Raw genomic sequence first — 15,905 nt, forward strand, 5'->3', positions numbered from 1 at the left:
GGTGATAATGTATTTCCTGCCAAAAAGAATTGTGATAACTGGTTTTCATACAGGAAATCGATCTATGGTATGCAGCTAGGTATCCTTGTGTCGTGCCTACATAGAAAATTGCTTGCTTTGTCCACAAATAAATTCTGTGATTGTGTTCAGCAGCATAATACCATAGCTGTTGAATCTCTGTCAGTTTTTTTGCTCCCTGCAGTCTTTTTTTTATTTAACATTTGCATTGGTAATCAACCATTACAGCAGGTCGATTATATTTTAAACATAACACCCCCTTGCCGTATATACAATACTGTGCAGTATATGCAATATATGGGGATGTGGTTTGTATAGCATAAGGCAGGATTAAGGTTGCAGGCCAACGCTGTTTGGAAAAAATGGAATATATACTACTTTAAACTCACACCTTCATAACAATTAAGCAAACAAAGTTCTTTGAGATTCGAAGGCCGATTTCTTATTCGAGATATATACTAAGAGAGTTTGTTTGTCTTGCAGTCAGTGCCCATTCTGGAATGATCAATACTATAACAGAAAATTTCTAGTTGCAGGTTTGCTGTATTAGTCTTCCAGTCCTGCCATTGAAGAGTAATGTGTTCAACTTCTTTCACACTCAGCTTTTCTATTATGGTTATACTCAGCCAAAGCCTGACAGCCCTGTTTTGTATATTTTTCAAGTTTTTTAACTAGTTCTATGGTATGAAGATTCCAGTGTATGTCTGCATACTCTAGTATTGATACTATGTGTGTGAAGTATAATTGTTGCTTCAGGTCGCTGGGTAGGGCACAAAAATTTTACCTCAGAAAACTTACAAGTGAGGTTGTTTTGTTTGTTATTTAATTTATGTGTCTTGTCTAAGTCAGAAGTGAAGAGAATAAATGTCTAAGTATTTGAATTCTTTACTTGCGACCAAATTAGCGTCACGGATTTTATATGTGTGCTGTTGGTAGGAGCGCTTTCTTGTAAACGCGACGTGCATACATTTGGCTGCATTTAATGACATCTAATATTGTGTACACGATGCAGTCACTATGTTGAAATCATTCTGCAAAGCTTCATAGTCACTGTGCTTATTAATGACTTAAAAGAGAACAACCAGTCATTTGAAACAATGATGCAATGTTATCTGTAGTGTCAGTAATATAGTAGGAACAAGAGTAGCCCTAACACTGTACCATAAAAGTGACTGAGACATTTCTTGAAGAAAAATAATTCAAAATCACCGACTGCTTACATAAAAAAAAAAATCTTCAGCTCTCTATTAGAGTTTATTGGTTTCAGAATATACGCTTGAACTTTTGAAGTAAGTAAGCCTGTTTACAAAATGCTTACAACAAAGTCCAAGAATACACAGTCACTTACTGGGTGCTGGTCAAGGGCTGATGCCAAGTGGTGTGATAAGTCTTTAAAGGGGCTGCGAAACACTGCCTGGGGGAATACCGGCTATACTTCAGGTGGGTTCTTTATGTCACACAGATGCTGACTTAAAAAGAATTACAGGAATCGATGCACAGGAACGGGAGTTATTCAGTGAAGAAATTTCAAAATACAAGCAAACAAAACGCTGCCCTCAACTCGATTTTGGCGGGGCTTCCCACTCCTATTTCGCTCTCCCAATGACGGCACGTGGCGCAACCAATCAAAACAGCCAGCCAGAGCACGTCGCGGAAGTTTGTACTCCATGGTTGCCTGCTCTCTGTGAGACTGGCAGCGTTGTTTCCGTGCCAGAGCGCCCCTGGTGGTGTATTTTTATTTTACTTGCCTTGCAGGGCTTTTATCTAAGACAAACAAATTGTCTTTGTTGATATAATATAAAACGCAGACAGGTGACAAAATGTTTCTCTATTTATTCACACAATTTGCAGTATATTTACTGTTTGTCCGGTCATCAAGCTCGCGCTAGGTGATGTCATATCCGCTGCTAAAAACCCGCCACTGTGTGGCGACACCATCAGAGCCATGAAGTTGTTTTTGGGGGGACATTAAAATATTAAAAAACGGAATATACGCGGTGTTACCGACGCTAATAGCACCATTATAACTCACTGTATGCAATCAACAGGCAAAACAGTTAACAAAGATTGTGTTTCTGGGCCCCTTTAAGCCGAGTGGTGCGAAAAATCTGTGTTTAAATCCGTGCTATCTGAAGTTTTGAAATATAATATTTTTCTAGATGCAACATAATGATAAGAGGTCCCCATTACAGTATCTATATACTTCAGGACCTCTTCCTTTATAATACTCCAACGTTTAATGTACAGCTACCACCAAAGATCACAAATCTTCACTCATTAAAGAAAATTAGGCCACATACTTTGTTGTTTTATGTGGAATACTTCCTAATGACACCTGTCTATATATAGTTCTTAATGTTGTTGCACGTTCCACTATTGTGTACATAGGCCTGACACGAGCCATCTTATAGTCTTGGAAATGTTATATTGCAGTTGTAAAGCTTAGTCTGTCAGTCTATGGATTCATCCTTCGTCAAAAGTTTTAGGGGAATCCCCCAAGGTGGAGGGGAATCCCCTTCTGTTCATACTTACCCTACAGTTCACCTATCCACTTATGCCTCCACGCCTTTGTGCCATCCACCCACCTACTGTTGGATCTGTACCTACGTATCTAGCCAAGCACATACTCATCCATGTGCACCCATTCATTCAACTGTGCATCATACGGACACATCTGTTAATCACACTTCGCTTTAGCAGTTTTGAGGGTTTTTTTACGTGCTTGTAGCTTTGTTATTCTCTTGGCACTTAATCTGGCTAAAGCCTTAATCTAGCTAAAGGAAGCGTGGTGTGCCCAGCCATTCACATCTGCCTTATTGCTGTTGCAGTAGCCCTCGGAGAGAGTCCCTGAGCTATGAGGGGCACCAGCCATGCACCGAAAGCTTCCCACCAGTCGAACCCCGCGCAGCGTGGTGGTGGCAGTGGTGGTGTCAACCGTGGTGGTGGAGGCCATCGTGGTGACAGTGCCAATCGTGGTGGTGGAGGCCATCGTGGTGACAGTGCCAATCGTGGTGGTGGAGGCCATCGTGGTGACAGTGCCAATCGTGGTAGTGGTGGCCATCATGGTAGTGGTGCCCATCGTGGTAGTGGTGGCAATCATGGTAGTGGTGGCCATCATGGTAGTGGTGCCCATCATGGTAGTGGTGCCCATCGTGGTAGTGGTGGCAATCATGGTAGTGGTGGCCATCATGGTAGTGGTGCCCATCATGGTAGCGGTGCTAATCATGGTGGTGCCCACCACGCTGGTAGTGTCCATTGTGGTGACAGTGCCAGTCGTGGTGCTGGTGCCAATCGTGGTGCTGGTGCCAACCGCGGTGCCCATCAAGGTGGTGGTTCTCATCGTGGTGGCGGAGCAACCAGGCCAGGTTCACATCTACCTGACAGAGGAAGGGGCGGCAACAGCAGCTACCAGAGCCAAAGGGGCACAACAAAGGGCAGTAATGGCAACAGGCACCCGAGGCAAGCACCAGATATGCTTTTGGCCATATTCAAATCAATGCAAATGGAAAGGAGGCAAATGCAGACATCTTCATCGCATATTTTTTTTAACACTGTTTGTTACACTTAGAAAAGAGCCATGATTTTGATTCCCCTGGCTGTGCACTCCACGGAATGCTTGCTGAAAAGGATTATTATAGTTAAGCATTCTGTCTCATTGCAGTTGAAGGTTTTTGCAAAAAGAATTGTGATAACTGGTTTTCATACAGGAAATCGATCTATGGTATGCAGCTAGGTATCCTTGTGTCGTGCCTACATAGAAAATTGCTTGCTTTGTCCACAAATAAATTCTGTGATTGTGTTCAGCAGCATAATACCATAGCTGTTGAATCTCTGTCAGTTTTTTTGCTCCCTGCAGTCTTTTTTTTATTTAACATTTGCATTGGTAATCAACCATTACAGCAGGTCGATTATATTTTAAACATAACACCCCCTTGCCGTATATACAATACTGTGCAGTATATGCAATATATGGGGATGTGGTTTGTATAGCATAAGGCAGGATTAAGGTTGCAGGCCAACGCTGTTTGGAAAAAATGGAATATATACTACTTTAAACTCACACCTTCATAACAATTAAGCAAACAAAGTTCTTTGAGATTCGAAGGCCGATTTCTTATTCGAGATATATACTAAGAGAGTTTGTTTGTCTTGCAGTCAGTGCCCATTCTGGAATGATCAATACTATAACAGAAAATTTCTAGTTGCAGGTTTGCTGTATTAGTCTTCCAGTCCTGCCATTGAAGAGTAATGTGTTCAACTTCTTTCACACTCAGCTTTTCTATTATGGTTATACTCAGCCAAAGCCTGACAGCCCTGTTTTGTATATTTTTCAAGTTTTTTAACTAGTTCTATGGTATGAAGATTCCAGTGTATGTCTGCATACTCTAGTATTGATACTATGTGTGTGAAGTATAATTGTTGCTTCAGGTCGCTGGGTAGGGCACAAAAATTTTACCTCAGAAAACTTACAAGTGAGGTTGTTTTGTTTGTTATTTAATTTATGTGTCTTGTCTAAGTCAGAAGTGAAGAGAATAAATGTCTAAGTATTTGAATTCTTTACTTGCGACCAAATTAGCGTCACGGATTTTATATGTGTGCTGTTGGTAGGAGCGCTTTCTTGTAAACGCGACGTGCATACATTTGGCTGCATTTAATGACATCTAATATTGTGTACACGATGCAGTCACTATGTTGAAATCATTCTGCAAAGCTTCATAGTCACTGTGCTTATTAATGACTTAAAAGAGAACAACCAGTCATTTGAAACAATGATGCAATGTTATCTGTAGTGTCAGTAATATAGTAGGAACAAGAGTAGCCCTAACACTGTACCATAAAAGTGACTGAGACATTTCTTGAAGAAAAATAATTCAAAATCACCGACTGCTTACATAAAAAAAAAAATCTTCAGCTCTCTATTAGAGTTTATTGGTTTCAGAATATACGCTTGAACTTTTGAAGTAAGTAAGCCTGTTTACAAAATGCTTACAACAAAGTCCAAGAATACACAGTCACTTACTGGGTGCTGGTCAAGGGCTGATGCCAAGTGGTGTGATAAGTCTTTAAAGGGGCTGCGAAACACTGCCTGGGGGAATACCGGCTATACTTCAGGTGGGTTCTTTATGTCACACAGATGCTGACTTAAAAAGAATTACAGGAATCGATGCACAGGAACGGGAGTTATTCAGTGAAGAAATTTCAAAATACAAGCAAACAAAACGCTGCCCTCAACTCGATTTTGGCGGGGCTTCCCACTCCTATTTCGCTCTCCCAATGACGGCACGTGGCGCAACCAATCAAAACAGCCAGCCAGAGCACGTCGCGGAAGTTTGTACTCCATGGTTGCCTGCTCTCTGTGAGACTGGCAGCGTTGTTTCCGTGCCAGAGCGCCCCTGGTGGTGTATTTTTATTTTACTTGCCTTGCAGGGCTTTTATCTAAGACAAACAAATTGTCTTTGTTGATATAATATAAAACGCAGACAGGTGACAAAATGTTTCTCTATTTATTCACACAATTTGCAGTATATTTACTGTTTGTCCGGTCATCAAGCTCGCGCTAGGTGATGTCATATCCGCTGCTAAAAACCCGCCACTGTGTGGCGACACCATCAGAGCCATGAAGTTGTTTTTGGGGGGACATTAAAATATTAAAAAACGGAATATACGCGGTGTTACCGACGCTAATAGCACCATTATAACTCACTGTATGCAATCAACAGGCAAAACAGTTAACAAAGATTGTGTTTCTGGGCCCCTTTAAGCCGAGTGGTGCGAAAAATCTGTGTTTAAATCCGTGCTATCTGAAGTTTTGAAATATAATATTTTTCTAGATGCAACATAATGATAAGAGGTCCCCATTACAGTATCTATATACTTCAGGACCTCTTCCTTTATAATACTCCAACGTTTAATGTACAGCTACCACCAAAGATCACAAATCTTCACTCATTAAAGAAAATTAGGCCACATACTTTGTTGTTTTATGTGGAATACTTCCTAATGACACCTGTCTATATATAGTTCTTAATGTTGTTGCACGTTCCACTATTGTGTACATAGGCCTGACACGAGCCATCTTATAGTCTTGGAAATGTTATATTGCAGTTGTAAAGCTTAGTCTGTCAGTCTATGGATTCATCCTTCGTCAAAAGTTTTAGGGGAATCCCCCAAGGTGGAGGGGAATCCCCTTCTGTTCATACTTACCCTACAGTTCACCTATCCACTTATGCCTCCACGCCTTTGTGCCATCCACCCACCTACTGTTGGATCTGTACCTACGTATCTAGCCAAGCACATACTCATCCATGTGCACCCATTCATTCAACTGTGCATCATACGGACACATCTGTTAATCACACTTCGCTTTAGCAGTTTTGAGGGTTTTTTTACGTGCTTGTAGCTTTGTTATTCTCTTGGCACTTAATCTGGCTAAAGCCTTAATCTAGCTAAAGGAAGCGTGGTGTGCCCAGCCATTCACATCTGCCTTATTGCTGTTGCAGTAGCCCTCGGAGAGAGTCCCTGAGCTATGAGGGGCACCAGCCATGCACCGAAAGCTTCCCACCAGTCGAACCCCGCGCAGCGTGGTGGTGGCAGTGGTGGTGTCAACCGTGGTGGTGGAGGCCATCGTGGTGACAGTGCCAATCGTGGTGGTGGAGGCCATCGTGGTGACAGTGCCAATCGTGGTGGTGGAGGCCATCGTGGTGACAGTGCCAATCGTGGTAGTGGTGGCCATCATGGTAGTGGTGCCCATCGTGGTAGTGGTGGCAATCATGGTAGTGGTGGCCATCATGGTAGTGGTGCCCATCATGGTAGTGGTGCCCATCGTGGTAGTGGTGGCAATCATGGTAGTGGTGGCCATCATGGTAGTGGTGCCCATCATGGTAGCGGTGCTAATCATGGTGGTGCCCACCACGCTGGTAGTGTCCATTGTGGTGACAGTGCCAGTCGTGGTGCTGGTGCCAATCGTGGTGCTGGTGCCAACCGCGGTGCCCATCAAGGTGGTGGTTCTCATCGTGGTGGCGGAGCAACCAGGCCAGGTTCACATCTACCTGACAGAGGAAGGGGCGGCAACAGCAGCTACCAGAGCCAAAGGGGCACAACAAAGGGCAGTAATGGCAACAGGCACCCGAGGCAAGCACCAGATATGCTTTTGGCCATATTCAAATCAATGCAAATGGAAAGGAGGCAAATGCAGACATCTTCATCGCATATTTTTTTTAACACTGTTTGTTACACTTAGAAAAGAGCCATGATTTTGATTCCCCTGGCTGTGCACTCCACGGAATGCTTGCTGAAAAGGATTATTATAGTTAAGCATTCTGTCTCATTGCAGTTGAAGGTTTTTGCTCTGCACCTGAGCAGTACACAAATTCATAAACTCATCACTTACTGTTGCTTTCTTTGAAGTTTTTATCAAAAGGGGGAGACATACAAGTGCTCAGACCTACCTAAATAAAGCTAGTCGCTGACTGCTGTGCAGACTTGGTGCCCTGTTTGTTGGACACTTGTTCACTATGCAATCTGTGTACTGCTAAGGCTGTCATATACACAACTATGCATCCACGTGTCACGGCATGTTTCCATGTTCACAGAGCTTATGCGTTGTCAGTTGCTCATGAGTGGTGAGTTGCGAACACCGCTCTTAATTGCAGCAAATACAGGGCCAGTGAAGGAAATCCCACAAGCACGTGTTGTAGAGACAGTACAAGCAGCCATGAAGTAAATGTGCTTCCCATAGGTGTGCACCAAGGGGGGAAGAGGAAAAGGGGGGGGGGGGGGGGGGGCAGGGGGCAGGTCAGTGACCCCCTGAATAGGCATGGGAGAGAGGTAGTGTGCATATTTTGTCCCGTATTATTCCCTGCCACCCAGAAGGCAGGAGCACGTGCTGCCATGAGCTTTGGCTCCCCCTCTCACAAAGAGGCCTTCCAGCAGGGACGGATTTTTAAGCTCCACGGTTATGTTCTGCTATGAACTCAAGTGTGACCTCACAGTTCAGAAACAGCATGGAAATTAACTCAGATTTTCTTGCTTTCTCTTCAGCAAAAGAGAATAGTTTGTGCTTACATTATCGACTAAACATCTGGAGGACACTTTGTGACAGCAGCAAACAAAAGTTACAGCAGAATCTCGATGATCTCGAACCTCGGTCACGAATCGCGATGAATCTCGAACCTCAAGAGGTTACAAAAAGTTCATAGCATCTGAAGTTTCACATCGTGGGGATTGCGTTAACACGGATGTGTTTACGGCTGACTGGATTTATTTATGGCCACACGGCCACAGCTTGCCACTCGTGGTGTGTACCGCACGACAAGCAATCGCAGCATCAGTGATGTACGGGCAGTGCTGATTTGTAGCTCTTGCGCAGAAGCGCAGGAGGGTGGTCGGAACATCCAAAATCCTACAGATTGTACACAACACATTTTGGCCGGGTAATATTACAAATTCGTATCATCCGGAAATTGGTGTCAACCGTGCTCGTATCATTGAGATTCTGCTAATCTCAATCTTAATCTTAAGTGTGCCTCTGATGTCAGAATGCTTCTAGCTGGTGCTGACATTGTTGGATCATGATGCAATTGTAATGTTCCAAAACTAGGGCAGCAATCAACACAAAAGCGACAAAGGTAAAAAGTCTAATCTACTTGGTAAAAATGTTGTGCTATAAGCGAATGCGATCAGTTCGACAGGCAACTGCTTACTGTCTCATTTCACTTCTGTAGAGTCATGTAAATGAATGTTCTCAGCATGCTGTTTGTACTCTGTTGCAAAATAGTAAGGTACTCTTATCAAATTGCAGTGCCGATGCCAGCAGTCACCAGAAACAACAGCAGCAGGGCCACGCCCGCGGTCGCCACGCAAGGGGGAGACGAGGGGGCTTTCCACGAGGTCGTTTTCACTCCAGGCGCCGAGGTGGTGCCTCGTGGAACCAGGGACAGGGGCTTAGCGCTGGGGAAAACCTGCTCTGTTTCAAGCGAGCTTTGCGCCATACTGCAGGGGATGACAAGATATCCGTGCTGTCTGACAGCTGTGCTCTCAGTGTCTCCGATTATTTCGATGCTACGAGTGAGCAAGGTGGTGGGGAAGACTATGGCCTGCTCTGTGATGAACCAGATGTTGAATGCAGCAGTCCTGTGGCCGACAATGACTATGACTTGTACTACGATGAACCAGATGTGGAAGAAGAACTGGACATCACTTTGAAGCCTGAAGACATTGAAGACCTGACGGATACCGTCTTGCCCACCGGCAATGATGGGGCTGCCGCAGGCATTGGAAACTCCCAGTCAGTTATGGCTCTTCCACCAGTATCGTCATCGATTGGCATGATCAGTGTTTTCTGGGACATTGAAAACTGTGCAGTGCCCAGCGGGGTTGCAGCATACAAGATTGTGCAGAAGGTGCGGCAGCAGTTCTACACAGGTCATCGCGAGGCGGACTTCATCGTCGCATGTGACATCATCCGCATGAAACCAGCGGTTGTAGTCGAGCTTAGCGAGGCACACGTTACAGTGATCCACGTTCCGGGAGACCAGAAGAATGCGGCTGATGAGAAACTGCGCACCGTTCTGCGGCGCTTCTCTGACGCCCACAAATTGACCAAATCACGCATTGTGCTCATCTCGGGCGATGTGGACTTTGCATCAGAGATTCACGAGATCCGGTACAGAGACCTCATTCACGTTGTGCTTATCCACAATGACCAGGCCAAAAGGGCACTTACCGATTCGGCCAGTGAAAGTATCCGCTACTCGGAGTTTGTCAGTGACCTCAGGAAAGCTGCATCGACAGTGGACAGCGATTCCAAAAACCAAAAAAAAAATGCTAAGGCAGCTGAAGGTACCGCTTCTTCCATGCAAAAAAAGCTAGCGGTAACAAAAATTTCAGCAGGCTGTCAAAAGGACAATGCTCAAGTACACCGTGGCATAGCTGCTGCGAAAAAGAACACTGCTTCTGCCAGTACTGCAGGTTGTCTCAATGAAGCCGACAAAAATAACCAGTTGACAAAGTCAAAAAAGGAAAGACTGTCCGAAGTGGGTTCGCAGGTACATGCAAAAGTTGGGTTGCTGGCTACCCAGCATAAAAAAAACGAGCTGTACTGGAAAAGCCTCCTGTCCAAAACGAGCGTTCCTCAAGACTTTGTTGTAGAATTTGACTCTGCTGGCCGCATTGTATGCCTGGTCTACCCAAGCACCAAAAAGGCTAAAAAAGCGGTTGCAGTTCTGAACAAGCTGGCTGCTAGTCGGAGTGACATGCCAGTTTGCTTAGGAATACTGTCCGAAAAGGTGGCGGTAGAGGAAAGTGCAATACCCGGGCCAGATGCAACCAGTCTTGTGAAGAAAATAAGAGCTGCGATGAATGCCCATCAGGCCAAGGTCGAAGCCATTAAGAAGCAGGCGGCTTGCTTCAAAGGCAATGACCAGAAGACAAAGGAAGAGCGCTTGGCCCTGCAGAAACTTGCGGAAGCCTATGAAGCCCAGTTGAGGGAGTTCAACAGCACCGTTTCTAAGCTTCCATCATCTCCACAACAAGCAGACACCATTACGGCGACTGAAGTGGCAAGGCTGCGCAGGTCTTCGGCTGTTTACAGCGTGAAGTCTAAGTTACTCGATGGCCTGAACAAGCGGCAGATTGTCTTCCTGGTGACTTCTCCAGGGTCTGGAGCAAGCCTTGAAGTGCCGTCGTACCTGCAAGACCTCGGCTGCCGGGTACTCAGCATTCAACCCAGTGACTTTGCCGCTGAGCAGTGCACAAAGTGCACCGCAAGTGTAACTGCCCTGGGACCATCGGAGTGCTGGACTGTTTCAGGAGAGCAGCCGGACCCAAAGTCCAAAGTTGTTTTCACCACCGCACGCCACTTCGTTCAGGAGTTTTTGCACTGTGGAACGGCATTAGCAGGCTTCCAGGCCATTGTCGTCGATGGATTGCAAGAGGACAGCGCTTACCAGCGTGTCACCTTGGCCGTGCTGCGCAAGCACTTTGTGTCTCAGGTTCGTCTAGTACTGTGCAGCACAGAGTCTGACGTATCCGTGGCCATCCAGGAGTCCTTTTGCCTTGGGGCCCAGGATATAGTAAGGTGTGTCCTCAATTTTCCTGTGGACGTCATCTGGAAAGAGCAGCCCACGAACACGGCTGCTGCATGCATCGCTGTTGCGCTTGAGTTCTGCCAGAAAGAAAGCCTTGGCGGAGACATCCTCGTATTCTTGCCTTCTCTGAGAGATTCATTCATGGCTGACGGGATGCTAGAGCACCGAAAGCATGTAGGGCAACTCCAGGATGGTGTTCGTCATGAGGTATTGTACCCAGGGAAGGCTTTGACGTCCAAAGTCGGTGCTATGCCAAGCGGACGTTGGAGGGTACTGTTTGCTGTGGAGTGCCCTGACGCGAGTGCCAGCATGCTGCAAGTGCGTTGTGTTGTCGACAGCGGCCTTGTGCAGACAATAGTTTCGCAAAATGGTGTCTTGGTTATGCAGCTAGCATGCATCTCTGAAGCTGAAGCCGAACAACGGAGATTCTTGGCTGGAATTCACCAGCACGGAACATGCTATCGACTCTACAGCCGGGAAGCTTTCGCCCTTGCTCTCCCCATGGAAGAAAAAAACTCCCGATTTATGGAGGACATTGTGTTTCGTGTTTCAGCTCGGCAGACTAGCACTACGACTTCCCTTTTGGAAAAGGTGCCCAAGGAAGTGTTGAAAAACGCCAACAAGGCACTTGCCGAGATTGGGGCACTGGACACGAATGGACAACTAACTGACTTGGGTGCAAAGCTGTGCAGTACCGGCCTGGAGCCCAGGCTAGGCAAGTTGATAGTGGGGTCATCTGGCCGAGCTTCATCGCTTCACGCTGTCCTCCTCGCAGTCTTGGCTCTCGAAGACTTGCGCGCTGCCTACAGGCTGCTGAACAAGGATGGCACTGAGCGGACTGTCCCATTGTCTGAGGGAGACGGCGGCTTTTCGAGAATCTTAGAAATGTATAAGAACTGGCTGGCTGTGCCAAAGAAAATGAAGAGCATGTGGTGTGAGGTAAACGGCATCAATGAGGCTTTCATTAATCACCTGCACAGAAGCGCGCAAGTGATTCAGTCGGAATTTGACATCTTGAAGGGCAAGAACCTCTGTGCATGTTCAGCCACCGAGGAGAAGAATGCTACAGTTACCACGGGTCAAATGCTTGCCGAGTCTTTCCCGGAAGGCCTGCTTCAGGCCACTGAATGGGGCTATTGTCACCCTACTCTCGGAAGCAGGCTGCAGGTATCACCACAGTCATTGTTTGACAAAAGGGCAAGCCAAGCAAAAAATGTTGTCTGCTGCTTGTTCTGTAAGCCAAGGGATGCAAAAAAGCTGCAAATCCTCAACTTCTCATCACTCGCTGATCAGGGTGAAATATCCCTAGGTGATCCTGCCACACCACTACAACTGGAAAAACCAGTGGAGCAGAATTTTCAGGAACGATTTGGTCCTATCGGAAATCTAATCTGGAACTACCAGTTTGTCCCTGCAAATGCACTGAAGCTGATAGAAGAAAAGCTGCGGAGTTTGAAGGATGGCGTGAAGGGGTCACTAACCTTGGACTCTGCAAGACAATGCATTGTGATCACAGGTCACAAGCAGTACTGCATTGAGGCTCGCCGATACCTTCAGAGCATAGTCGCAGATCAGGTGGCGAGACTTGCCAAGAAGGACAGGGAGGCGCTTCTGACGCAACATGACTCGGCTTACGCCACTCAGCCCGTGCTTGCCGTCATCGGCATTGGAGGTCAAGTGGATGAGTTGCTGTCACCTACAAATTTCCGCACTCTCGTTGTAGGCGACATAAAGATCCCGCTTCCCGAATTCCGGAAGAGGGTGAACGAACTTGGAGACATTGTCCAGTATTGGTTCCTCAAGAAGGACAATGCCTTCCAGGTCACCTACAAAACTGCAAAGGAAGCCAGTGCTGCTTACAGTGCCCTGTCCAAGCAGGACGATGAGCTGAGAGTTTCCGTGAAGGGACAGGCTCTGGAATATCGCGAAGAGCAGAGGAACCAAAGGCCAGCATTTCATGCACAGGTCTCCCTGCCACGCAGGCGCTGCACGGGCATCGCGTTTGCTGAATTCCCCGATCAGGCATCATTTGACAGGATTGCGGAATCACTTCCACTCTCTCTGCAGCTCGACGGTGCTGTGGTGACTTGTGAGCGCAACAAAAAGGTGCCGTGTCAGCTGTACATGAATGGCCTACCACCTACAGTTAGTCAGGTGTCCGTTGAAAAGGCTTTGCAAGCATTGCTAGCCCAACGGCTGAAGAGCGTTCGACTCATCCATGAACCAGCATTTGAGACGTCTCAGGAACAGCTTCAAGCGTTGGAAATCGCAATCGAAAAGGCCTTCGAAACGGAACCAGGTGCTGGCAGGCCTAAGGTAAACCTCAGGACTCCCAAGTCTGGAGACTACATATTCAAGGGCTGGATGTCCTTTGAAAATGCTGTCACGGCTCAGAGCGCTTGTGCTCTACTCAAGGGTGCGCCGGTTACCAGTGATGGCGACAGTGCCACACTGCCACTCACCATTCACTCTCTTGTGGAAGGGGTCTTTTTCTTTCCCTGCGCCTTCTTTGCTGCCGTGCAGAAGAGGGTTGAAGTGGAGCTAAGCCGTCAAGAAGGGCTGCGCCCCGAGGATAACCTCAAGTGTGATGCAACGCCATGCGGAGAGGTGGTTCGCATGAGCTTGCGAGCCAACAACCTGAACGACTTTCATAAGGTTGTGCAGCTTTTTAATGGCCTGCTCACCTTCGAGGCTGCACAGGTTGAGAGTTCGTTGAGCGCGGAGCTGGTGGCAAGCATTGTGAAGGCTGCCGCGCCAGGTGGGGGCATCTACGTGTACCGCAAGCCCGGCAACACCCGGCTTATCGGCGAGAAGGAACTTGTCAACACTGCTAGCGAGCTGCTGAGGAAGTGCAGCGGAGCGCAGGTGAGTTTTGAAAGCTAAGATGTGCTGCCTTTAGTGGAAACTAAGCACCCTTACTCGAGGTTACGCTTCCAAACTGTGCGGTTGGGTTGATATGGCACTCATGGAAGTCCCAAGTTTCAGAGCTGCATAACGAGCTGCATAGTGTGGCCTATTTGCAAACCCCCAGGATTTAAACTTTTAACACAGGCTGAACAGGGCCTGCTGATGCAGATGGTTCTGAAAACAAGTTCAGCCTGTATATGGAGCCACCTTGCTATCCTTTGAGCTTCTTGTAGACCTTTCAGTCTTTTGAAAGCTAAGCTGCAGAAAGCAAGCTACTTGGAGGAAAATGATTAATTTTGCTTTTTGTCTGCTTTACCACCACATATGACAGCATCAGTGTGGGAAGGCACAGAAAAATATGGTACTATATGATGAGGTTAGGTTTGTAAGCAGAGAACATACTAGCTGTCCCGGGCTAAAGCAACCGCGATTTCAAAAAATACAGAGTGTGCTAGCTAAGAGAAACCAGCTGAGCACTTTTGAGGGTCGCATGTCCTAGTCGGTGGTACTTTTTGTTGCTCTGGAACCTTCATTAATTAGCAAAGACTAACTAGCTAACTCTTTTAATAGTGGTGTCAGGAATGAAGTTTCAGTGCAAAAGTTGTGCATCACCTTGAAAAACAGCCGGCTGAAATATTTGCACCAAGGCATCATTTACATAGCATTTTTTTACCGGCCTTGAAAGAAAGCCTGCAAAATACTTTTAGCTGGATATAAATTTTTCTAACCATCAGGATTGCCTGGTCATGTGTGGATATACTGTTGTATCAAGGTGGAGCAATTGCGTCTCATATTAGAAAGAACAGTGCAAAACAAAGGACCAGAAAGAAGTAGACAACACAGTGGAGCTAAAAAGTGTATCGACTTGCCCAGATCTGCACCTTAACTCACATTAGTCAGAGAACTTTGTCATATGACACGCAGGTGTGTTGTGAATAATGCCTTAGATATCTTCCAGAGGCCTTTTTGGGTGATGCCTTTCTTGAAGAAAGCTATTTTTATTATGGGAAGTACAAATATCTGCAAAACAGGCACGTATGCATGAATACTGAATGTGTCAGTGGCCATTCAGGCTTGTACACTTAGAATGACTTCAAACTTTACTGGGTAGATGAGGGAAACTGCCAGAGGTGGAACCTCAGAGGAGTCAAGTCTTGCTTGTTGCTCGTACCCATCGCTGATACCCATAGCTGGTACCTCTTTCATGCTAGGCTTTTACTTTGTGGTTTCAGTTTTGCGTAGCTGACATTCAAGATGGCAGCTCTCAAGTCCAGCATATATCACTGTTCTTAAATGAAAAGCAGTTGTATGCTGCTTGATGAAATCAGCAACCCTGCTGTCACAAAGCAGCTGGGCGTTGTGTTACTTTTACATTCTTTCCTTCTCTTGTTCCACGTTGGCAAACGCATTCCTAGAGTCACAGTTGTGGTTGCATAAAGTGAGGGCAGACGCAGCATTCAGCAAAAAAGGGCGCATTGTGGCACAAGAGGATGCACTTATAACTGAAAAAAAAAAAGAACAATAAATTCGAGGGAAGGGAAAATAGATCTATTCAGAATTTGTGACATTCTCGTCAGAGTTAACCCTTTGAGGGTCGAATTATTTTGAAGAAAACTTTCCCAGGTGGTGAAATTACTTTATTGCGGATCTTGAATCTACAAAATGTATATAATCGAGAATGAATAGTAAAAAAAAATTATGAACAGTACTTTGGTGACAGCATCACTCACAACTGGAAAATGTTCAACAGAATAGAATAGCAACGGTGATAATGAAGCTAAGAGCAGCACCAATAAAGATAGAAATCAACTTTGGCTGCCTCTGCAAAACAGTGCCCACAAAGAGAAAACACGTTTCGCACGACTCCGTTGCGATCCCACGGCGGAATCGAAA

The 15,905-nt window shown here is 46.1% G+C and overlaps 1 protein-coding gene across 3 annotated transcripts in view; it reads left to right on the plus strand.

The window, feature by feature from the left end:
• The first annotated feature begins 2,350 nt into the window (after positions 1-2,350).
• Positions 2,351-15,905, plus strand: part of LOC149362503 (uncharacterized) — a 30,251-nt gene continuing 16,696 nt past the window's right edge. The window contains exons 1-4 of one of the 3 annotated variants that reach the window (XM_089573090.1): positions 2,351-2,933; positions 5,131-5,134; positions 6,742-7,149; positions 8,819-13,970. In XM_089573090.1, coding sequence (XP_089429216.1) covers positions 2,873-2,933; positions 5,131-5,134; positions 6,742-7,149; positions 8,819-13,970 — 5,625 coding nt within the window. In that variant the 5' untranslated portion in view covers positions 2,351-2,872. Of the gene's footprint in view, positions 2,934-5,130; positions 5,135-6,015; positions 7,150-8,818; positions 13,971-15,905 lie in introns of those variants that run through there. The other 2 variants (XM_089573089.1, XM_089573088.1) reach the window with 2 other exon arrangements.

The sequence above is a fragment of the Amblyomma mixtum genome, chromosome 2, assembly GCF_055824585.1.
Source record: "Amblyomma mixtum isolate Tamu chromosome 2, ASM5582458v1, whole genome shotgun sequence".
NCBI classification, from domain to species: domain Eukaryota; kingdom Metazoa; phylum Arthropoda; class Arachnida; order Ixodida; family Ixodidae; genus Amblyomma; species Amblyomma mixtum.